General features: G+C 44.8%; 9 protein-coding genes across 9 annotated transcripts; 4 read left to right on the forward strand and 5 right to left on the reverse strand.

The window, feature by feature from the left end:
- The first annotated feature begins 332 nt into the window (after positions 1 to 332).
- V1516DRAFT_673301 (CDP-alcohol phosphatidyltransferase-domain-containing protein) lies at positions 333 to 1,629 on the forward strand. Its single transcript, XM_066921883.1, has one exon. It carries the CDS (start codon positions 519 to 521, stop codon positions 1,218 to 1,220), a length of 702 nt encoding a protein of 233 aa, XP_066778148.1. The 5' UTR covers positions 333 to 518; the 3' UTR covers positions 1,221 to 1,629.
- Positions 1,544 to 4,948, reverse strand: V1516DRAFT_673303 (uncharacterized protein). Its single transcript, XM_066921884.1, has 2 exons — positions 2,645 to 4,948; positions 1,544 to 2,593 (listed from the first exon to the last, which is right to left on the reverse strand). Exons 1-2 carry the CDS (start codon positions 4,453 to 4,455, stop codon positions 1,711 to 1,713), a joined length of 2,694 nt encoding a protein of 897 aa, XP_066778149.1. The 5' UTR covers positions 4,456 to 4,948; the 3' UTR covers positions 1,544 to 1,710.
- A 342-nt stretch (positions 4,949 to 5,290) lies between these two features.
- V1516DRAFT_690463 (uncharacterized protein) lies at positions 5,291 to 6,455 on the forward strand. The gene is made up of 2 exons (XM_066923834.1): positions 5,291 to 5,770; positions 5,830 to 6,455. Exons 1-2 carry the CDS (start codon positions 5,540 to 5,542, stop codon positions 6,190 to 6,192), a joined length of 594 nt encoding a protein of 197 aa, XP_066778150.1. The 5' UTR covers positions 5,291 to 5,539; the 3' UTR covers positions 6,193 to 6,455.
- Positions 6,456 to 7,866, forward strand: V1516DRAFT_673306 (P-loop containing nucleoside triphosphate hydrolase protein). Its single transcript, XM_066921885.1, has 3 exons — positions 6,456 to 6,865; positions 6,918 to 6,981; positions 7,030 to 7,866. Exons 1-3 carry the CDS (start codon positions 6,598 to 6,600, stop codon positions 7,766 to 7,768), a joined length of 1,071 nt encoding a protein of 356 aa, XP_066778151.1. The 5' UTR covers positions 6,456 to 6,597; the 3' UTR covers positions 7,769 to 7,866.
- A 124-nt stretch (positions 7,867 to 7,990) lies between these two features.
- Positions 7,991 to 11,728, forward strand: V1516DRAFT_673308 (uncharacterized protein). Its single transcript, XM_066921886.1, has 2 exons — positions 7,991 to 9,939; positions 9,982 to 11,728. Exons 1-2 carry the CDS (start codon positions 8,144 to 8,146, stop codon positions 11,684 to 11,686), a joined length of 3,501 nt encoding a protein of 1,166 aa, XP_066778152.1. The 5' UTR covers positions 7,991 to 8,143; the 3' UTR covers positions 11,687 to 11,728.
- V1516DRAFT_711365 (mitochondrial 37S ribosomal protein bS1m) lies at positions 11,698 to 13,022 on the reverse strand. Its single transcript, XM_066924265.1, has one exon. It carries the CDS (start codon positions 12,950 to 12,952, stop codon positions 11,744 to 11,746), a length of 1,209 nt encoding a protein of 402 aa, XP_066778153.1. The 5' UTR covers positions 12,953 to 13,022; the 3' UTR covers positions 11,698 to 11,743.
- A 489-nt stretch (positions 13,023 to 13,511) lies between these two features.
- V1516DRAFT_663627 (uncharacterized protein) lies at positions 13,512 to 14,825 on the reverse strand (the record flags this gene model as incomplete). Its single annotated transcript, XM_066920526.1, has 1 exon — positions 13,512 to 14,825. The coding sequence occupies one exon, from the start codon at positions 14,823 to 14,825 to the stop codon at positions 13,512 to 13,514; it is 1,314 nt and encodes a 437-aa protein (XP_066778154.1).
- Positions 14,826 to 15,656: 831 nt separating this feature from the next.
- Positions 15,657 to 17,552, reverse strand: V1516DRAFT_622729 (uncharacterized protein; the record flags this gene model as incomplete). Its single annotated transcript, XM_066919592.1, has 2 exons — positions 15,657 to 15,864; positions 16,084 to 17,552. The coding sequence occupies 2 exons, from the start codon at positions 17,550 to 17,552 to the stop codon at positions 15,657 to 15,659; spliced, it is 1,677 nt and encodes a 558-aa protein (XP_066778155.1).
- Positions 17,553 to 20,545: 2,993 nt separating this feature from the next.
- On the reverse strand, positions 20,546 to 21,814 carry V1516DRAFT_663629 (uncharacterized protein; the record flags this gene model as incomplete). The annotated part of the gene is made up of 1 exon (XM_066920527.1): positions 20,546 to 21,814. The coding sequence occupies one exon, from the start codon at positions 21,812 to 21,814 to the stop codon at positions 20,546 to 20,548; it is 1,269 nt and encodes a 422-aa protein (XP_066778156.1).
- Positions 21,815 to 21,954: the final 140 nt, after the last annotated feature.

Below are 21,954 nucleotides of genomic sequence, written 5' to 3' on the forward strand. Positions count from 1 at the left end.
TTATCACTTATCGCGATTGTCGTGAGTAATTCTGATTTATCTCAGGGGGTTGCCTACACGCACCTGGAGACGATTACAATTCATGCTACGTAACAAAAACGGTCAAATTATAAATTGTTGAAAAAGACTTAATTATTTATATTTATGTTTCTAATTATTTATGAACTGGTTGCAGTCAAATAAGATGATTTAAGCGAAATAGTAGTAGCGCTTTTGGGCTGTGCATGTGATTATGCATAGAGAGACAATCGCACAGCAGTTACACCATGATGTAAGCACAAGGGTATACTTCTCAGCAGGACCCGCCTGTGGAGTTGTGTTATTTTGTTTTCCCGATAGGATACAAGAAATCGTTTAGAATTAGTGCAGAAATCGGTAAAAGCAAGCAAAAACAGGAATCTTCGACTCTCATTGGTCCTTCAGTGAAATTTGTTATTATTGTTTGCTAGTTTGTGCAATTAATATTGCTGTAGCATAGCTGTACCTCAGATATCAAAGATCCACCTACTATCTCCACAATGTCGACCAAGCCAGTTACTGCCGGTGAAATTTTCCTTTTTATTCCAAACTTGATTGGATATTCGCGCGTTGTTTTGGCGTTGGCATCGTTGGCTGTAATGTCGATGCATCCGAAAGTTTGTACCTGGTTGTATGCTCTGTCGTGTCTTTTAGATGCGTTTGACGGTATGGCGGCACGCAAGTTTAACCAGTCGACACGGTTCGGCGCGATTCTCGATATGGTAACGGATCGTTGCACTACTTCGTGCCTGATTTGTTTTCTGTGCTCGACATATCCGAACTGGGCAATTTTCTATCAGATTTTGGTTTCGCTCGATCTGGCTTCTCATTATATGCACATGTATGCGACAATCACGTCTGGCGCGACGTCGCACAAGAAGGTGGCTAAAGATCGGTCTTCGATCTTGAGTTTATACTACACAAATTCGACCGTTCTATTCATCGTTTGCGCTATGAATGAGATGTTTTTTGTCGGTCTGTATCTCTATTCATTCCCACCCAAGACTCCCCCTCATCTCGGATATTACAAGGACATTCCGCTGTCGTATCCAACTATCATACTCATCTTCACGTTCCCTGTATGGCTCCTTAAGCAAGTTCTCAATGTTATTCAAATGGTTGCCGCAGCAAATATTCTTGCTGCTGCAGATGTGGAAGATCGATCCAAGGCGGCTGCTCTTGAGTCGGCAAAGGCGAAGTAATACTGTTGTCCCCACTTCTGCATCCACAGCCAACTACAAATCCACAATATTCCAGTGTTTATAATCACTTCTTCATGTCCTCATGTTCTCTCTTTATTTTTTGGCTAGCCTAAAATTGATTTGTCTTACTGTTATATCGATAGCAGTAGCAATATCTTTCTGCTTCTGCATCTCAAGGCAATTTACTCTTTTTCCTTGTTTTTTTTTATTCTTGTGTTGTTTGATTCTCCTTGATTATTCGCTTGTCATTAATTCAGAGAGATGCCCCTCTTCGTTTCCAGTTGATCTGGAATTCGTGACTTTAATCGATTAATGGTGTTTCCGTATTGTTTTAGGTTCTTTGACTCTTAATCAAAGCAGTGAGCTAGTCTATTAATTCATGGTTCCAATTTGAATTTATTACACAATAATGCAATCTCAAAATTGCGCTTTTATCCGTCTTTCTTCATCGGCGTATGTGTAGAGAAACAACAAAACATGCACAGGTGAACTATCGTGCAGACGATGCACTCGCGGCAAAACTTCCCATTAACGCCATCAATGCAGATAAATCACGTTGCTGTTGTGGAATCAATGTCGGCGTTTGACTTGCGAAGGACGGTTGGATAGGCATAGCAGGTGGAGGAATCGTACCAGGACGGGCTTTCAAAATCGGAAGCAACGATTGAATTAGCTGCCAGGTCTGGTTCAGTGTTTCCGTGTCCGCGCTGCGTTTGGAGTTCGAATCGGCGGTCTCTAGACGTGCCGACCACGCGTTTTTCAATTTCTTTGGAATTGGAATTATCGTCGGTAATCCTACTTCTGCCTCCTGGTCTTCTTCCTGAATTGGCTCTAGCGCCGACGCTGGCATTTCATCCCGCGGCAGACTAAGAGCCATCAAGACCGATTCTTCTCGTTCCTTTTGCAGTACAGCTTCAGGACTATCCGCTAGAAGGACTCCTCCTCGTTTATAGCTATTTCGATTTTGTTCGCGCAATGGGATTTCGCTCTTCGTGAAATCAATTCCCAATGGCGCGTACCAATCTAATACCAACGTCCTTTCGCTTTCAACTTCTTCATCCTCATCCGTAGTAGACCTTCCACTAGTTCGCGACTGCCGCCATTCAGACCAGTCGAGCTGCCGCGCTTCTTGCAGATCATGTGTCTTTGACGAATTCTGGTCGGACTCGAAATACCTTACTTGCACAAGATCGGAATCACTTTTCCATGATACTTTCTTCTTCTGTTTTCGAGATCGTGATTCTGCAACTGGAGTTTCGGTCACTGCTACAGGTGAAGCCGACCGCGTGTTACCTCTAAGCGATGACACGATCGAAGATATTCGCGGTGCAGTAGGCATTACTGGTGCAGCTGGCTCCGGCTTGACCTCAGGTCTGCTAAATTAGTTAACAAATATTCTATTCCAACAAAGATAACAAGCTTACACTGGATTTGCTGGTGTGGCAGACGTTGCCTTTCGTGCGAGACCTTGGAAAAAAGTTGCATTTCCAACCGGTCGTTCAACTTGTTTTGTCACCGCCGCTGTGGAGCCCGAAGTCTCATCAGAAGCACCTGCAGAGGAAGGGGCGGTCGTACTACCACTGCTTGAAGCTGCAGAACTTGCAGCTGAGGATCGCTTTGGAATTGTGAAATTCGATAAAGCACCCCGACCAAACTGAGAAGTAGCAGTTGCAGAACTGCTGGCTGTAACTGATTTGGAAACTGGAAGCAGCTTTGCCTCTGCCTTCTCCACCTTCTCGGGCCTCACTACTGTGTTGTTACTAGATTTCTTAGTAGCAGGCTGAATACTCTTCGCTTTATCCAGAATCCTCTTAGCAAAGTCATTACTTGGAGCCTCTGCCTTCGATGCAAAAAACTTGAGTACCTTCGTCATTTTTGTCACATCCAGCAGTGCCATTGACGGCTGCATGCGCAGCAACGCTAATAATACTCCTTTGGAGCGATCCAGAGCTTTATTTTTATAGTCATAAGCAAGCCAATTGCGAATTCGGGCTAGACATTTGATGTTCTCACCCATTCCACGCCATAAATCTTTGTATCCAGTCCCAGTCAAGGAAAGTATCTGTGTCGTGAATACGTCTCGAAGATCCATCCGGAATGTATAGCCATAGCCTTCTTCGGGTATCGACTGCATAATTTCAACTAAGCGCTCCAGGAGACCAGGAAGATCATTGACCAGTGTCCGAAAAGCAGTAGCAATTCGAAGTCGCAGCTCAGTCACAGGATCTTCGACAGACATTAGAGGTATCTCAGATGATTCGTCTTCAGACGAAGCCGAGCTAAAAGATTCTTTTCCACTCTGATCTGAGCCAGCTAATGGATCAGGCTGAACACCCATCTTATTGGAAGCTCGTTTCTTCACCGGCTTGGTTCCATCTGTATTCGCAGATCGTTTGACAGCTTTCTTAACCTCTTTTGTAACCGATTCAGTTGGCAACGATATTGAGCTACTGGCCTCCTGCTGCGTAGACAATGGCATCTGAATTGAATTAGAACTATCAAGCTTCAGAGTCGACATATATGAAGTCATGGGAGGAGCCGTGTAGGCCTGTGTAGTGGCTGCAGTTTGTCCTCCGTTGAGATAGTATGAAGAGGGCGTTTGCACATACTGCATATGAGAAGTATTTACAGGTTCCTGAGGAATCGAATCTGAGTGGACAGTCGAGCCGGGGTAGCTATACTGAATGTTGGTAGGATAGCTGTGCAGATATTGTTGGTTGAGCTGATATTGGCTACCGTCGGTCGGCTGTGGAGTATACTGATATACCTGTGCTGTCGGTACATGGCTCTGATTTTGACTCTGGTCTGAATAAAAGCCTGGTTGCGATATTATGGAACTTGTCGTTGGATCCGTTTGGTTTTGAAGACCAACAGTCTGTGTCCCGAAAGAGATGTCTGGCACGTGCAGCTCCTGCTGTGAATGGACTTGTTGCTGCGGCGAGTAAAATGCACTATAATCTGACGGCTGTGGTTGTAGTCCGTACAAACCACTTGACATTTGTGCCGTAAACGAGCCTGAAGTTGGGTCTTGAGATGATTGCGTGGTAGAGTATGCTGAGTAAAAATCAGAAGGAACGTTAACGTGATATTGATGCTGTTGGTCTGCTAGTTCTTGCTGGAATTGAAGCTGGTGAGCCTGCTGCTGCTGCTGCTGCTGGAGACTATCAGCATTGTGCGGGAGATCATCTGCAGGCATGGACCCCGATGCTGTAGGATCAGGAATGAATCCTTCCATGGCTTACTTCTGCACTCTGTAGCTTAGACTAAAGTCTGCCAGCTCACAACAGAGATCTGTGGTGATATGAGAAACAAAAAATGAAAAAGAGAATTTACAGCGAGAACCAGGACTGGATTAGTTAAAGCCGAGCGAAGCGAGACAGGCAGGGCGGAATCGGACACACGACACCTGCAATCAGGTCGCCGAACAAAACAAACTAATATGATAAAGGCAAAGACAATTCCAATATCACCAACTACTGAAACCGATGAAACAAGCGAGATCAACCGCTAACAGGCTATTGTGAGCGCGTGACTAAATGTAGACTGAGGAACACTCCTTGGTTCCAAGCTGACTCTGCTCCCTCTCCTCCGCTCGCTCGCAGATACACAGGTCAAGTCTGGATCAAAGTCGTGCGTTGAATCGACTATCGTATGCGTGTTTTGGTGTTATTCTCACAGCTTTCGAATCTCATTTGGCTCTTCGTGATATAAATCTTGGTTTGTTGCTGCCTTAATAGTGGGATATGAAGTTTGCGTATTGGTACAAATCTCGAAGTTGATGGAGGTCTAGGGTAAATCACGTGAAAATAGTAGAGTGGAATTATAGAGTGGATAGAGACTAATAATAATAGTGGTAATTTTCGTCTAATTCAGAAAGACTGGAAGATGGTAGATTAATTATTGAGTCAGATATAAGGTCTTTTGAGACCGCTGCCATTCTGTAGTATTGATGTAAAATGGGGAATAAGCAGTGATCAAAGTAGGACAGTAAAAATGCATAAATACAGTGGATCCAAGAAATTTCTGACGATTACTATATTTCACAAAATATAACCAAATTTTCTACAAATCAAATTTTCATATAGAAATAAAATAGTTTTACTGGCTTCATTTTTCTTGTTCTCACATTCTCACTTTTATGGTGATCTAGAGATGTCATAGTTCTTACAATAGAGATTGAATCTGCGGCTTCATCTGCCCTAGAATCTACGCGTCGATCGTGTCGAACTGGGCAGATCGTATGGAATGGAATCGGATCCAAGTGCACTCATTCAAGTTGGAAAAATTGCAGCGCATATCGTAAAATTACACTCAGCTCGATGAAGAAAAAAAGATCGAATCTTCCTATGGTGCTGGGAGCAGCAGCGATGGTGGCAGCGGGATCGCTAGTTTATTACTATTTTGCCGATTATACTCGCGAATGGTTGATCCAACACAGACCAACTGACACCGAGAATGAAAGTGACCTTAATGGGATGTCTCCAGAAAGATGCAAAAGTAGACAACCGCCAGTCTCAAAAGTCCGCAAGGTGGTGGTTATCTTGTCATCGGTAAGTTTTATTGCAGTTGGAGTTTTATGTTAATATGGCAATATCATTAACCGGACTAGACTATTATTGAATCTCAACTGCTAAAGCCTGATACTAAAGATCAAGTAGATCTGCTTTTATTCTATCCAACATTTATAACGCACTCAGATCCTGGATTCCCCGATTTGGCAGAACTCCGTAAGAGATTCGTCAACCATCCTACAGAAGTCTTTACGCTGTCCAAGCCAGAATCTGTAAAGCCAATGCTTCGTCATCTTGCCGCTGATGAAATCAAATCTATTACAATAATAGTAGCAGATGAATTTGCTAGTCTAATATTAGAAGACAAGACGATATCGCAATATGTGGGCGAAGTAATTGAACTGCCTGGTGATCTAGCCTTGGCTACTCAGTTATGGAATCAGCATGTTTTGGATTTATAATGATTTCTGTAATTAGTCTTTCGTCATGACCTGAAATGATTACTGGCACTGGACAAGCTTAAGCTGGACTGCAAATTATAATTCTCTCAGCTGTTTGTGTAGCCGTGGCTACATTGAATTTAACTTTTTGAAAACTAATTGGATTGGAGTTTGCTTTAATTATCTTTTTCTGTTATACTTCGCATTAGACAACCACTTTCATTTACCATTAAACAATTTGATTCTGCTAGATTTACTGTATCAAACCCAACCGTAACTGGAGTTAACATTTACCTGGATTGCACGTGCTCTCCTAGGAATTATAACTTCCAGGATGTATATGACAAGCTTCAACCTGTTTTTGCAGATCAAGCTGGAGTCACTCTGAAGTAAACCACTTTTGGTAGTAAGTACGTTACCAATTCAATGTCATCTTCTACATCTCGAACAGTGGCGGAAGCCTTGCGCGCGAGTTTTGTCGCGACAGTTGCTTCAGTCGCAGCGTATTATCTACTCCACGCTCTCATCCAAAGCTTTGAAAGTCCAGGGCCTGCAGATAAATCAAAACAGTCAAACGATGCGCTTGCAAGATTTAAAGCGCGAAATCCGGGTATTCGTTTGTCGTTGACTAAGTACGAGAACGCTCTTATGGCTGAAGTTGTCTCACCGGATGACATCAACGTCAAATTTACAGGCAAGTAATGTATAATCACGATCTGATGAATCGGGTCTAATTGAACACAAAGACATCGGTGGTCTTGAAGATATTATAGATGATTTACGAGAAAGTGTGCTGTATCCTCTAACAATGTATGTGAGATGAAACATGATGACTACATATACTGACCGTCTTTCAAGGCCGGGTTTCTTTGCCAACAACTCACCACTTCTCAAGGCTCCAAAAGGAGTTTTACTTTATGGACCGCCTGGGTGTGGAAAAACAATGCTTGCAAAAGCTTTAGCTAGCGAGAGCTCAGCTAATTTTATCAATATCAAACTTAGTACGATAGCCGACAAATGGTTTGGTGAGTCCAACAAGATAGTGGCTGCGATATTTTCTCTCGCCAGAAAATTACAACCTTGTATTGTCTTTATCGATGAAATTGACTCTTTTCTACGCGAGCGATCGAGCGGTGATCATGAAGCGATGGCAATGCTCAAGGCCGAGTTCATGACTCTCTGGGACGGCTTGACCACCGACGGCCGGGTTCTCGTTTTGGGCGCTACTAATCGGCCAAACGATATTGATTCCGCGTTTCTTAGACGAATGCCGAAACGATTTGCTGTTAAACTACCTGATATTGAACAACGTCGGTCTATTTTAGAATTAATGCTTAAAGGCACTATTTTGGACTCGGATTTCAATTATGACTCGCTGGCATTGAAGATGTCCGGCATGAGCGGCAGCGATATCAAGGAAGCTTGCAGAGATGCAGTTATGGTTCCTGCCCGCGAGTTCTTTAAAGACAGATACAGCGACGGCAAGTTTGATCCTGCAACATCCGAAGAGAGTCTCAAAATGCGGCCTCTTCGAACGTCCGATTTTTTCGTAGAAACTGCCGCTGTCTCTACACAAATCGGGCCTGCACTGGACTAAGTTTGAACGGACTCTCAGTCGACGTCGATTTTTAGATAGTCGCTTTTTTGTACATAACTGAACATATCTGAGGCGTTGAATATATATTTGCATTTTAATTTTTTTTCCATTACGTATTTTTGTAATTAGTCTGCCATTTAGATAGCTGCAGTTGCACTCTGGCTGGCATAACCGTCGCAGCGCCATCGTCTCTGCACGTTATCCTCCTCTGTTCAAGGGCCTAACTCCTCTCATTCTCCACCGTTTTCTAAACTGATAGATTTTTTGTCTGAATTCGCGCTGATCTTGGTGTCACCGAGGTCAATTAGACGACTTAGACAGTCCTCGCTTGCAATTGTCCCCCGCTATCTTTCTAAACCCATTTGATTTGTCTAGATGGCGGCTGTGCCAGCTGCCCCGTTCAAGGTCAAGGCTGTGTACGAGTATCTCTCGGATCATCCGGACGATCTCTCGTTTCCAGCCAGTCAAATCATCACTGTCACTAATCAAGAGGATTCAGAATGGTTCTCTGGTAGATATTTTGATGCTGCGGGTGTGCTTCACGAAGGATTGTTTCCACAGAACTTTGTCGAAATCGTTCCTGATGATCCAACCCCCAAAGCGCCTGTCCATCCCCGACCGTCCGCTCGAACTGTTACATATACTGAATCTGTTGTCGAACCTGCTGATCCAGTTAGCGTGAATTCTGTTGATGCTTTACCGGATCCTCAGCCCGAGCTGGTTCCAGTCGTTACTGCTCCCGCAGCTGTGACTCCTACGGTCGCGACCCCAGTCGCGGCAGTGACTCCGGTATCATCTTCTCCCGTCAATGCTAATTCGTCGCCCGCTCCGCGCTCATCGTTCCGTGATCGAATCGCCGCATTTAATACTCAAGCTGCTCCTCCAAATCCACAGAATAAAGTAGTGCCGCAGTCATTTGTGAAGAAACCGTTTGTAGCGCCGGCTCCGTCTGCTTACGCTCCTCCTGTTCCTGGTCAATCTGCTCAAAGCAAGCCTATTGAACATGCTCCTATCGAACGATCCGCTGAGCAATCGACTGCTACACTGGAAGAACCGACGCATAGTTCTGTCGCGGGCGAACATGAGCCAATCATTACCGGCGGCACGAGTCTCAAAGATCGGATCGCCCTATTGCAGCAACAACAGCTAGAACAGCAGGCTGCTGCCGTTGCCGCCAAGACAGGCGGCAAAAAGAAATCTAAAGCACACAAAAAGCAGGCATCAGTTTCATCTGCTTCGTTGGCTCAATCAGAAGTTGATGCGGACGATGCTTCTCGTCCGTCGGTCGATTCCCAAGATTTTGCTCAACCTTCACGTCGTAGCACAGAAAGTTATCGAACTGTTGATGATGACGCGGAAGAAATATCCCTTTATCGACGAGCTTCTATGGATTCTACTGTCTCAGTTCCGCCGCCTATTCCGAGCGGTTTATCAGAACAGTTTATTCCCGAAAGTGAACAGGAGATTGAGGATAGCCCACCTGCTGTTCCTCAGTATAACAACATGGCTACAGATCCGTTGGACCCTCAGTCTACTCCGGAATCGATTGTGTCTCAGATCGTTGATCAGCCAACTGGAGAAGAATCTGTCGAACAGTTGACAGCGCCGGAGGATGATGACGAGAAGGACGGTGAGGAAGAGGAAGAAGAGATTGATCCTGAGGTTGCTCGACGCATGGCTATTCGCGAAAGGATGGCTAAAATGTCTGGTGGCATGGGCATGCCATTTGCGATGCCGGGAGTTGGCATTCCGATGGGTCTTCCTATTGGAATGCCTGCTTCCTATAACCGGTCCAAAGTAGCGACGAAACGTGAACCTGAGCCTGAGCCCGAAATTGAACAAGCAGCTCCTGTGCCGATGATTCCAATGTTTGCTCCTCAACCTGTTCCCGCTGAAGCTAATGAAGTAGCACATGATGATAGAAATGAGGAAGAGGAAGAGGACGAAGAAAATGAGGAAGTAGAAGGAGAAGATAGTGATGATCAAATGGATGATGAAAGAGAGGTTGAAATACCGCCAGAGCAAGCTCAATTTTCTCCGGTACCCGCAGCTTCAACTGCTCCGCCAGTTCCTTCAATCCCTCTGATTCCTTCAACTTCGTCTGTCTCACCCGAGTCTACGACTGGCCCAGATAAGGATATAATTCAACGGACTCGATCAATAAAAATTAGGTATGGGGTTTTCATAAATTGAAATTAAATCTAACTTTTCAGTGATGCACGCACATCTTCCGACTCAGTAGATGCATCCTTGTCGTCACCCATTCGAAGGTCATCGACCTCATCTAAGTTATCCGCCTATCCGGACGAAGGTTCTCAATCTGTCTCAACGGGACAAAACGAACCAATTGCTGACGACGACTCTGATTTGGCACAATCTCTAACTCCTTCGACGTCCTTACAAAGACATAAGTCGATCGCAACCGCTGATTTGAAATCATCTTCACCACCTCCGAGTCCATCAGTTCCACGAGCGTATACTTTACCACCGCCAGTTCCGGAGTCACCTCCAACTCCCGCCAGTCGTCAAGTAACCGTTTCACACCCTAGTACTCCTGGCGGTCCACCTCCGGTTCCAAGTATGGCTCCTATTTCATATGCACCACCTCCTGTTTTTGCTGGGCCTCCGGCAGCGCTTTCGCCTGTTTCTTCAGGCCAATCTTCAGTTCCTACTACACTACCGATGAGCTCTACCGATGATTATAACGAAGGAGATGACCAAGAAGATTATGATCAAGACGAATACACTGGAGATGACGCTGGCTATTACGACTCGCCACAGGGTCAGGCTCAGGCTTCTAGTAGATTACCGCCTCCACCACTACCTCCTCATGCTGCACCTTCAGCTGGAACTTCAAGATCATATTTGCCGCCTCCTCCACCTCCGCCAGTACATTCTGCTCAGGCGCCATCTTACGCCCCTCCGCCTAGTGTTCCTGCATCGACACATCCGTCTTATGGAGGCTTGTCGACTACCCCAGCGGTAACGAGTCCTGGCCGAGGCTCGTACGAATCAGCAGACCGACGGTCTGCAGACTATCAGCGAAGATCAGTTGATATACGTCCTGTGCTTGACATGACATATCTTGCGAAGGACCTCGATATCACAGAGAACCAATGGTGGGCGAATGGCTCTGAAAGCGTACCGAGTTCGCTGCAAAGGCAGATGCAGGCTGGAGAAGTGTATTACGAAGTAGACGAACAAGTGCATTCCCGTGGCGGAAAAGGTCTTATTCGACGAACAATCTACGTTCTGTATCCGGATTATTCGCAGACTGAACTTCAAGTGACATTTTCGCGGGAACACCCGTCACGATCAACGATCAGCGGGCAGCTTCATATTCCGCCGCCGGGATTACTGCGACGAGATGCACTAGAATCCGAGTACAATAGGTTTGGTCGAAGAGTTGCACAAGTGGCTGGTGAACTAGCGGGACGAGGAGGAATTCCAAGTTCTGGTCCTGGGCAGAATGAATCTGCAGTTTCGTCGGGATTTGTTCGAGCTTGCATTGATCGTGGGTCCGATGGACTGGCATTGCCAGCTGTGGGAATCCTATCCTATGGAGCCACAGTCTATTCAAATGTCGGAAACACAATGGTGAACGCATACGATGAAATTCGGATTGGCGACGTGATTCGATTTCATGGGGCCAAATTCCAGGGTCACAAGGGCTCGCTACACCAGAAGTACAGCGTGGAGGTTGGCAAGAACGGCGAACATGTAGCAGGCGTTGTAACCGAGTGGGATGGGGCCAAAAAGAAGATTCGAGCATTTTTTCAGATTCCAAGCAATCCTAATACGGGGAAACCAAGCGGAGTCAAGAGTGAGAGTTTTCGGTTTGGAGATTTGAAAAGTGGAGAGGTCGTTGTATACAGAGTAGTAGGACGAGAGTTTGTGAATTGGAATTATGAGCTGTAAAATTGCTTGGATAAATAAATAAATATATATTATTTACATGAATAGAATCTAATAGGTTTATTTATTCTGTTGTCGCTGATCTAGGATGATTGAATACAAATCAGAAGTCTTTGAAGATTGTCTTTGGACTTGCTTGGAATTTGACATCGAGGTAGAGGATTTTCTGGTGTTACCAGCTCTATTAGAACTAGCAGCTGCACGGAGTGCGGCAGGACTCGACGCTGAGGACCTCGACATTCGCTCCATCAAGAATTTATCTAAAGGAGTCGCAACAGCAAGTTTTATATCAGCGTCTGGAGTAAGCGACAGTCGTAAGACTTCCATATTAACAGGAAACATTTGTTCGTAAATTGGATAGGACTGACGACGATGTCGGATAGAGTCAGGCACTGCAAGCCAGGAAACTACTCCAGCAAGTAAACCTCTTGGTCTATTCGGACCGCGAACAATTCGGCCAGGAAAGGCTGATTTAAATTTGATTCCTGCACGAGTTTGATGTGCACGACCGAATAATGCATACGAAAGTCCAGCAGTGCCCGCGAATATGCGCTCTTTGCTAAATAACGTCTTGATTGTGTCGTCGTATTTCAACGGAGCGGTATTGAATGAAGTATCTAAAGTAGGGAACACTTCAGAGGGCGCATACAGAATGTTCATCGGCTTGCGAGCGTGTGATAAAGCGAGTAATTTATCAGTTGTTTTCGAAGCCGAAAATTCTTCTTCTTCACCAGCAGAAGTTGAAAGTGATGACGACAAAGATAATGTGGTTGTACCGGCATCAGTCTGAGATTCACTTGCAGTGGAATACCCGTCCTGTTCGCGCATCGTGGAAAGAACTGAACTTAGCTTTTCTTCTCGTTTCGGCCGAGCCAGCTCTCCTAGTGGAGACACCACTTCCAGCGCAGATAGCCCGCCGGAGTAAACTTCATCTGCATGTCTAGCCACCGGCGCGGTCTGTACAGGCTGATGCATGTGCCTCAACCGCTTCAGTGTCGATGCAAATCGCATTCCACTCGAATAGTCTGTATATCCTTCCGGCGTATCCAATTCGTTCACTACGACATATTTTCGCAACGACCGGCTATTCCGTCCTAAAGGTAAAGGTGCCTTCAGCCCGTACTCTCCGTTCCGCCGTCCATAGGCGTGCGTCGTGATCACTTGCGACTTGGGCACCGTATTTGCATTGTAGGAGTGCTTGATTCGTGGTAAACTCGCTACCTTTGTGTGCCGGAAAACATCTGCAAAACGCATGTTTGGCGAAGACATTGTACAAAAGTCAATAAAAACGAGCTAACAGTTCGTATTGGTCTGCTTATTTCCTGTCAACTCAAATAAACATTAACTTCCTCTTCGCCAAATCTTCCGCATGAAAAGTTCTAAATCTATTCAAGATTACCCGTATTGGACGCTTCTATACCCTTATGCGCACACCAAAAAAGTTTGCTACAATAATCCGACATCTCACACAAAAACCAGCTTGCATATTTGAACAAAGCTGTACACAAGCAGTACAGATTCAAAATTCGTACAAATAAGTGACAAGAGTTGTATAAATCAGCAAAGGTGGCCTTTGTTAGTATGGATGATATGACTATTCTTAAGTTAAGATTAGATAAGCCCCACATCAGCTATGTCATTTTTCCTTGGACTATAGCTTGATTAAGAGATTTGTGATTGGTCTACGTAAGAACTCTTGTAAAAGTAACCAACCTTATATTGAAGTCTTGCAAAAATGGATGCGAGTTGCTACTGCACTATCCAACACAATACTATATTTGGTATGGATACTACATCTGAATATCGCCGATAAATTTTAAAATTCCTACTACTGCACTAGTTTTATGCAATCCAACAAATCTCTAGCCGTTGTGTGGATCACGCCGGAATTATGATCGTCCAAACCCACATTTATCATTAATATATCGTCTAGCCATCCATGGTAGCCGTCGCTGACAAAAGGATTTTTTCCTTGAGCTGGGTCTGGCGTTCCGTGAATAGTCTCGTTCCATGGTTCATGACGATGAAAATGCTGTTTATCCCACACAACGGACACAGTGTAGACCATCATTTCCGAGTCCACGCCTGCATACATAATATTTTCTGTCCGCCCAATGACATCAAAAGGCGCAGTTGCGTTCATTATAATCGCAAAGCGGCGGTAATACAGTCGATAGTAATTGGCATACTTGACATGCATAAGCTCAATCAGCACAGTATTATGAATTGTGGGAACACAGGGAAAGTCGCACATTGTAACTAATAGTGAGTTACTAGCTTGATGAAGATCATTGGCTGAGTAACTCCCTTTTCTAAAGTTCTGCAGTAGCCCAGTGATTAGCTCCGGTGACGGCTTCGCTATCGAATTGTACATCGCAGGATCAGATGGAGGTTCCAGAGTTGCAAGAGCTCTGTTCGTGAAATCGTAATGGAGATATTCCCTGTTCGAGTCAATAGCATCGTAAATCATGAACCAATTCTTCTCGATTTCTTGTAAATCCGGTCGGCCTAGCTCTGTCATATTTCCAAATCGGATTGGCAATTCGGTGATTTGCATTTTCTCAGCTAACTCTGGAATCAAAACCCGCAAGTCGATCACAAATAGGCCCAGGCAGTTGTGGATTCCATTTGTTCCAACTATCATGAGTGGCTCACCAAGAGGAGAAAAAAATACTCGAGGGTCGGTATGACCTTGTCTGAGGACCAAAAACGGATGCCGTTTGCATGCCTCTTCAGTGCCAGTCCATTCTGTTCCAAAATCAAGAATTGTTCCCGGACTCGTGCACTCCAGTATTCGGCTATTTATCGTACGGGAATCCGCCCATTTTAAATCGCAATACGCCAAATCATGCCGAAGCATTAGCCCATTTACTCGATGCGACAGCCGAACAATTGCGAAATACGGAACTTCAGATCCAGCCGGATAAGGCAATAAATTCGGGTTATAAAAACCTGTCGCTTTGGTTTTTACTTTCGTCGAAAACGAAATTCGAGTTAAATATCCTTCCGGAGTCGTCGGGTCGACTAAGTAATTCGCCTTCTCGTTGACCCCTGGTGCTGAACAGTATGCAAGATCCGAAGATGTGCTCCACAAATTGGATAAGTTTTTGCCGCTATGCTGATCTTCTCTATCCAGCTCCATATCCAAATCATTTGCTCCTGGTAATATCGGTTCGGATGTTATCAAGCTCCTTGAGGAATGGACTTGACCTAATATAACTATCATCCCCGAGAAGAGAATTATACCATATAAGAAAACGGCGAACCTTGCAAATCTTCTTTCTAAGAGGTCCATCATGATGCATCAGATATATTCATTTCAACTGGACATTTGAATCAGAGATTTGAAAATTAAAGAAAGCAAATTTGGATCAGGCTCTCTTTATCTCCTGTCCGCCTGGTCCCCAAGAATCGGAGGGGGTATCAGCTTCAACATCAGTAGCCGACGCTCAAGACCGTCACACAAAAATCAACGAAACATGGAAGAAAATTGACTATTTCCTAAAGCAGAGTATAAGAATTAGAAAAAACAGATACGGTTGGTCCATATTTAGTTGAAAAGTGCTTCGGACCTGCAACACGTGGGATGTACGCATATTCAGAGTCGTGTGATAATGGAAAATACATATCACCTCGTCACATTAATTTGTAGCTATTCTGAATATTTTTTATTTTCGAGTTTGATTGAACTCATTTTTTTGATTCATTTCGAGAGAACAAGTTAGTGAATGGCTACAAAGAAGGAAAGATCAAAATTATGCAAGCCTGATTGTTGGTGAGATACCCAACTCTAACATGAAAACACTCTATTCGAACACGGATGGTATCCGTAAAGATAAAGTCACTACACTGTTACAAAAAAAACCAAAAAAAAAAGTTTTGTAGTATTGTATTACATCCTCCGGTGAATGAATATTTTTTGCTTGCCGACATGCCGATGTCTAGGCATCAATTGTACTACAGCCAACAGATGTTACTCCACAACCTTTATACACTCAAGCAATTCTCGAGCTCGAACGTGAATTGTGCCTGACTCTCGATCTTCGATACCAAAATTAATTAATAGAATATCATCGAGCCAGCCATGATAACGATCACTGACGAACGGATTTTGATTTGGTTTTGAAATTCGCTGAATTGGCGTAGGACGTGTATAGACAGATGTAGTGGATTTTGTAGCACTTTTTGAAGCAGATGAGTATTTAATTGAAGTCTTCCATGATTTTTTAGAAGCAGGACGAGATACGGTGACGGCGGATGAGGTAAAAGTTGATATAGGAGTAGTGGATCCTATTGATGTAGTTGATACAGCTGAACCAGAGAGCGATGAAGATGAGGGCTCAGTTATTGGGCTAGTTGCTGTGATTCCTTTCGTCGTTGAGGACGCAGTCATACTCGACAGAGCAATCTCAGTTGTCAAGGAGGCAATGGAAGGCAGGGATTGGATTTCTGAAGAAATAGCTAAGCCAGAGGAATCTCTTTTCCTCAGCCCCCGTGCTACCATGCCCTTTGAGATGTCCACTTCATCATTTTCTGAGAAACCTAAAGGATAATCAGAGACATCCACGGAGTTTTCTAGAGCATGTGCTTGTTTCAGTTTGAAGTCTTCAGCTTCAGCTTCAGCTTCCAGTTTTCGCTTAGCACGCTCGGCACTGTCTAGTGCGGCCCAGATTTCTCGCCCTCCATGAAGATCATCGTCCCAACGTTTGTGAGTAGGATACAAGCCACTATTCCATACCATGGAAACAGTATATACTAATTTCGTCGGATCTGTGCCCGCGTACATGATATTTTCGGTCCGACCTAAAATATTAAAAGGTGCAGTAGCATTCATGACGACGAGATAGCGCCGGTAATATAGTTCATAATAATTTAGATATTTAACGTGGAAGATCTCAATCATCACCGTGTTATGGATCGTTGGAATGCAAGGGAAATCACATAAAGTGACCAGCAGCGAGTTGGTAGACTGATGCAAGTCATTTGCGGCGTAATCCCCTTTCTTTAAGTTTTGCAACAATCCTGTAATGAGCTTTGGTGTTGGTTGTCCTATTAATTTATATTGCTTGGGATTCGCAGGAACGTCCATCGGTGCTAATGCTCGAGTTTGAAAATCATAGTGCAGATACTCTTTATCCGAATCCAGAGCATCGTACATCACGAACCAATTTTTCTCGATTTCTTTCAGATCAGGTCGTGAAAGCTCCGTTAGCACTGGAAATCGAATCGGCAGATGTTTTATGTTCATTTTTGTTGCCAAGTTCGGAATGACAACTCGAAGATCGATAATGAATTGGCCTAAGCAATTTTTTTTAGATTTGCCATTTGAACCAACAACCATCAGTGGTTCGCCGTGCGGAGAAAAGAAGACTCGAGGGTCTGTGTGGCCTTGGTACAATTGGAGGAAGGGGAATGATCTGCAGGCACCATCAAGACTTTTCCAGTCTTTGCCAAAATTCATTTTAATACCTGGAGTAGCGCATTCAAGAACTTTGCGATGAATAGTTCGAGTCCGCGCCCATCGAAGATCGCAATAAGCTAGTTCGTGATGATATAAGCCAGCGACCTTGGGAGACATGCGAACAATAGCTAGATAAGGATATTTGGAGCCCTTGGGATATGGAATAAGGTTGGGATTATAGAAATCCGCTTCTATGGGTCTATTTAGCCTGAAATCAATCCGCGCTAGATATCCTTCTGGCGTGACAGCATCGACGAGATAGTTTGCCTGTTTGTGAGTGTTCGGATCAGAGCAGTAAGCCAAACTCGAGAGGGGATTTTGTAATTTGGCGAGCTGCTGATCTGCGAAGTATTGCCTGCGTATATTGCGCTCTAGTATCTCTGCCGCAGTAAGTTCCAAGGTTTTCATTTTGATACCGTTTAGATTCTTTCCAGCACTATTGGTATGATCCTGCTTGACTAACACGTTCTGATCTTTGATTGGGGACGGTGGGACAGCAGCGTTCTGCCGAGGAGGCGGAGGTTCCACATTTGCAACATCTGCACGATGCGACAAGGACAGCGGCAAGGCAGACAATGATGCGTAATCAGAGGAACTCTTTACTGATGCGCTCTTCTCCGCCCATTCTTTCGAGTTGTTGGTCGAACATGACGGTTGATAGGAGCTGAAGATGGAGACTTGGAGGTAGAAGAAGACTGCCAGACAGCCTATATAGACAAGAAGTTTGGTTATTCTGGATGGAGAATAGTAGGGCATTTGTGGTTACGATCTAACGCACGAACTTGGCGGAGTCGAAGATGCGGAGAGAAATCGTAAACAGGGAAGAAGGATAATATTAGACGGACATTGCCTTGAAGCAAAAGCGGGGATAGTATGACATGATTCGAAATGAGAGGGACGTTGCGCGGCAGACAAAAGGCAGCAGATGTGCAGCAGATGCAGCACCAGGACAGAGAAGACATACCAGTAGCGAAACACGAGAAAAGAGTCAACCTAGAAAGCCCACAGAGTGCAGAGCAAAATTGGACGGGGGGAGGGCGGCGGCTAATTACGGCCGGTCATCCTAATTGAGAACCTTCCTTCTTAAGAAGGTGACTCTGTCGGAGGTATCGTTGGAATATACAGAGTGCGCGGGCACATTTGGCATATTGGGCACGGCTGAACCGGTTATTATTAGCCTGAGCAACGAAATTCAGAATGAGCAACTTGTGCGACCAGACTGTAGACATTTCACGAGCAATGCCAGCCGACAGAGCGTTCGTCTGAGCAACAGTGCTTTAGAAACTCGCTCTTTGGAGAAAATATAGACAATCAGAGAATCAGACAGCCAAACAATCAGACAACCAAACAACCAAACAACCAAACAACCAAACAACCAACCTTCCCGACAGACTGAGTTATGATCTGCGAGAGATCCACTCATGGTACGAGGAGCTGTGAAACCCAATCCAGAGCTAGAGCTGTTTCTAGCTCACGGTCCACTCCTCACTAGAGTATGTAGGGTAGTATTATGGAGGTGTTTTGTAGGCTAGTGCGTGAAGTACAGCCATAGGAATGCACACCAAAAAACTTATATTGGATAGATCCTCGTCTGGCTGTCAGACAGCCTAAAAGAGTCGGTACCGAGCAAAAGCACTATCAGAAAGGTCTGCATTGGAGCATACTACTACCTAGCCGAGAAGCATAAACAAACTACTTGAGTAACAATTATAGGGGCTCTTCATTCCCGAGCAAGTTCTGGCAGCTGGCAATGTGACAGAGAACGGATAAAATAAGAGATGTCTGTGATGAGAGAGAGGGGTCAGATCAGAAATCGTCCGCGTAGTCTCCAGTGACTTTCTCTAGCTGATGCAGCTTATCTGCAGACGAGGATCGTCGTGTCTGCAAACACATCTAATCTAAGCTCATCCTCTGCATTTTACGCTATGTGCTCTGCACACCACACGCTCAAATGCACTCATGACGCCTTTGTTCAGTGCTCTACGCTCTAGTTCACAACAAGTCAGCGAACCGAACAGAGCTGAGAGGTACGAGGGATCACGGGACTTTTCATTTAGAAACTTAAAGACATGATGAAAGTTTGCCTGCACCAAGGAGGGTTCGACATTGGGACTTTTGGTGGCTAACGGCGACGGCTAGGCCGACGGGTTAATTCAAGCATTCGGCGCTTCAACAAGCTGTGTTCGGAGGTAGAGAAGCGAGGACGAGCACTTGAGGAACCATGCGGAGGAACACGACCGTCAGTGAACTGCGGCAGCGGCAGGAGCAACAGCAGCGACAGCAGCAGCAGCAGGTCCAGCAGCAACAGAAATAGCTCACGAAATGTAGTAATAGAAGAAGCAATTAGACAACACGAGCGAGAAAGAACAGCAAGCAGTAATTCAATTAAAGTTTTCAAGACTGTCTATGCTCGCTACAAGTTCTGCTGGTATTCTCGTGTCTGTCTTGATGGCAGGTCCATCTGGCACTAAACAGGAAGGAAGGAGACTCGTAAACCGTTAAAGATCGGTGCGGTTGCCGGCAGTTATTTTCTCTTTTTTCGATTTTTCATACAAATCTGCATAGTGAAACCCCTCATTTAACCTGCTGACTGGATATGAAATATCTGAAATGGTGGGCAGCCCAATAGGTGAATCGTGAACAAACTGACCAAATTGCTGCAATAATCGTAGAAGCTTCAATCGATGTTTGTTTATTCCCTGTCGTCAAATTTGGCTTTTTCATGCTATCACATCACGTTCCATCGCAGACACTCCTAGCACGACTGGACTGCTAGTTGACGAGCAGACTCTTACCAGTCAGTTCAGTAGTAACGACGAACTTGCAAGCTATTGTACACTACTCAATGTTCTTCCAATCTCCCTCTTACCCGATTAACGTCTTTCATCCCTTTCCCAGCCAACAAGTACAATACGAGGTCTGCAAGCGCACAAGCGACAGAGGCTGACACCAGGATGTACAAGAAATAAAACCTACACAATTGCCAATGTGCCAATGTGCTCTGGGAACTAGCATCTATTGCGGTGTCGGAGTTTTGTCGCTGGCTGACTAGACTATTCTCTAGGGGTTACGATTGTGCAGTTCGCTCATGAGTGCTCGGGGTGTGGTATCTTGCAGTCGCACTACTGAGCCTCCCCATTAGATGAAATTCAATCTGCCATGTTAGCGTGCTTTACGATGTCTGACTCCAGTTCTTAATCGCTGAGGTGCGGGGTCGGACATAGAAACTAGAGCCAGTGGGATATGCAGACCTCTGCAATTGCAATACTGCGAATCCACCAGGCATTTTAGAGTACTTTTCATGTATGTAAGCCATATTATATCGGATTATATTGTTTATCCCCGCTACCATGAACTTATATGTACGAATTCGTGTGGGCGTCTTCGTACTCTCTCAATCCTTAAGCAAAAATGAGCTTCTGAACGTACGTGTTGGTTTGGTCTGAGCCCAGTCCGCTCGGAGTTAACATTAGCTGCTTTCCCGATGGTGCGTCGATGAGTGGTGTAGAAAAGATAGCAGGCGTAACAAGGCCAGCAGTGTAGTTGGCATCTTTGTATAGAATATGCTTGTTCGTCGTCCACGGCCCTACTGGCGTCGGTGCATACTCCACAATGTATGTGCTCGTTCCTGATACCGAAGATACAAAGACCATAAGATAGGCATGATGATAGTCAGAATAGAAAATTGACGACGGACCAGCGAATGAGTCTCCATCAGGTAGACTATAGATCGCATAAGTCTGATCTCTTCTTACAGTTGCCTTTGGTTCGATAGCAGTCCAAGTCTGTTTCTGGTTGTTCCAGTACGTCCAGGTAGATTTGTCTTGGTAGGAATCAACTGGTGCGCGAGCCAGCAGCACGTCCCTCGACTGTCCATACGAAGAATGATCCACCGCATAGAGATACACAACCTGATGAACCTTGAAAGCGCCGAATAGACCATATTCGTATTCATTTTTAGAAACATCCGAGATCAAGTCACCTTGCCGGAATAATCTCAATGTAGTCCCATTGTCTTTTACTGTATAAATTATCATGAAGGAGCCACGACGGTGACATATCGAATCGACCGAGGAGCAAGACTGCCAGAATTGAACCGCCGAAGAGTCATCGATTGGTACACAAAAAGTCCTCGGCTGCCAGCGAGGAGAAGGATATTCCGTCCAATCTTCACTATACGGATCACCTTGATATTCCTCGTTAGACTCGATGGCCGAGATTCCATAATATGGATCAATTCCTTGGTCATCTAGATTTCTAGACTGTGCAATAGTATAATTCGGTCGTAAAACTCGATCGACAACCTGGTTTGGATGCAGAGAAGATTTTCCAATGGATAGTGTTGTGCTGAAGTCTCCTGCTAAAGGAGTCCAAGAATATCCTTCAAACCAGAACGACTGGTTTCCAATCGGACAGAAAGTGACCAACGGAGTTCGAATATTGATCCAGTTGTCTTGTCGGTTAAGGAATGAATTATAGTCATTCAGTCGGCCCCATGTTCCGACCACATCGACTCGGAAAGAAGTATGACGAGGATAGACACGATAATTGTGAGAAGGAAAACTGAACGGAGTCTCGTGGACTGGTATATCAATAAGATCATACCAATAAGTTGTCAAAGCGATACTAGGAAGAGCCAGACCAGTAATTAAAATTGCAAATCTAATCATCACTACATCCAAAACTTCTTACTAACTTTAGGTCCAATAACTCTCGGTAATACAGCCACCCATTTATATGTTCATCTCGATAGATTTTGTCGCTGCTTTAGCAGAGCAATCACTAGTGGCTGTATGCGAAAGGCTAAATT

Source organism: Lipomyces oligophaga (assembly GCF_038497815.1).
Source record: "Lipomyces oligophaga strain CBS 7107 unplaced genomic scaffold V1516scaffold_3, whole genome shotgun sequence".
In the NCBI taxonomy this organism is placed as follows: domain Eukaryota; kingdom Fungi; phylum Ascomycota; class Lipomycetes; order Lipomycetales; family Lipomycetaceae; genus Lipomyces; species [Lipomyces] oligophaga.

Excerpts from the sequence above, each read along its gene's own strand:
- V1516DRAFT_673301 (XM_066921883.1), top strand. The coding sequence starts at position 519 with ATGTCGACCAAGCCAGTTACTGCCGGTGAAATTTTCCTTTTTATTCCA.
- V1516DRAFT_673303 (XM_066921884.1), bottom strand. The coding sequence starts at position 4,455 with ATGGAAGGATTCATTCCTGATCCTACAGCATCGGGGTCCATGCCTGCA. Across the intron at positions 2,594-2,644 it reads GCCACACCAGCAAATCCAGT|ACCTGAGGTCAAGCCGGAGC; the intron begins GTAAGCTTGTTA and ends CTAATTTAGCAG.
- V1516DRAFT_690463 (XM_066923834.1), top strand. The coding sequence starts at position 5,540 with ATGAAGAAAAAAAGATCGAATCTTCCTATGGTGCTGGGAGCAGCAGCG. Across the intron at positions 5,771-5,829 it reads TGGTGGTTATCTTGTCATCG|ACTATTATTGAATCTCAACT; the intron begins GTAAGTTTTATT and ends TAACCGGACTAG.
- V1516DRAFT_673306 (XM_066921885.1), top strand. The coding sequence starts at position 6,598 with ATGTCATCTTCTACATCTCGAACAGTGGCGGAAGCCTTGCGCGCGAGT. Across the intron at positions 6,866-6,917 it reads CATCAACGTCAAATTTACAG|ACATCGGTGGTCTTGAAGAT; the intron begins GCAAGTAATGTA and ends TTGAACACAAAG. Across the intron at positions 6,982-7,029 it reads GTGCTGTATCCTCTAACAAT|GCCGGGTTTCTTTGCCAACA; the intron begins GTATGTGAGATG and ends CCGTCTTTCAAG.
- V1516DRAFT_673308 (XM_066921886.1), top strand. The coding sequence starts at position 8,144 with ATGGCGGCTGTGCCAGCTGCCCCGTTCAAGGTCAAGGCTGTGTACGAG. Across the intron at positions 9,940-9,981 it reads ACTCGATCAATAAAAATTAG|TGATGCACGCACATCTTCCG; the intron begins GTATGGGGTTTT and ends CTAACTTTTCAG.
- V1516DRAFT_711365 (XM_066924265.1), bottom strand. The coding sequence starts at position 12,952 with ATGTCTTCGCCAAACATGCGTTTTGCAGATGTTTTCCGGCACACAAAG.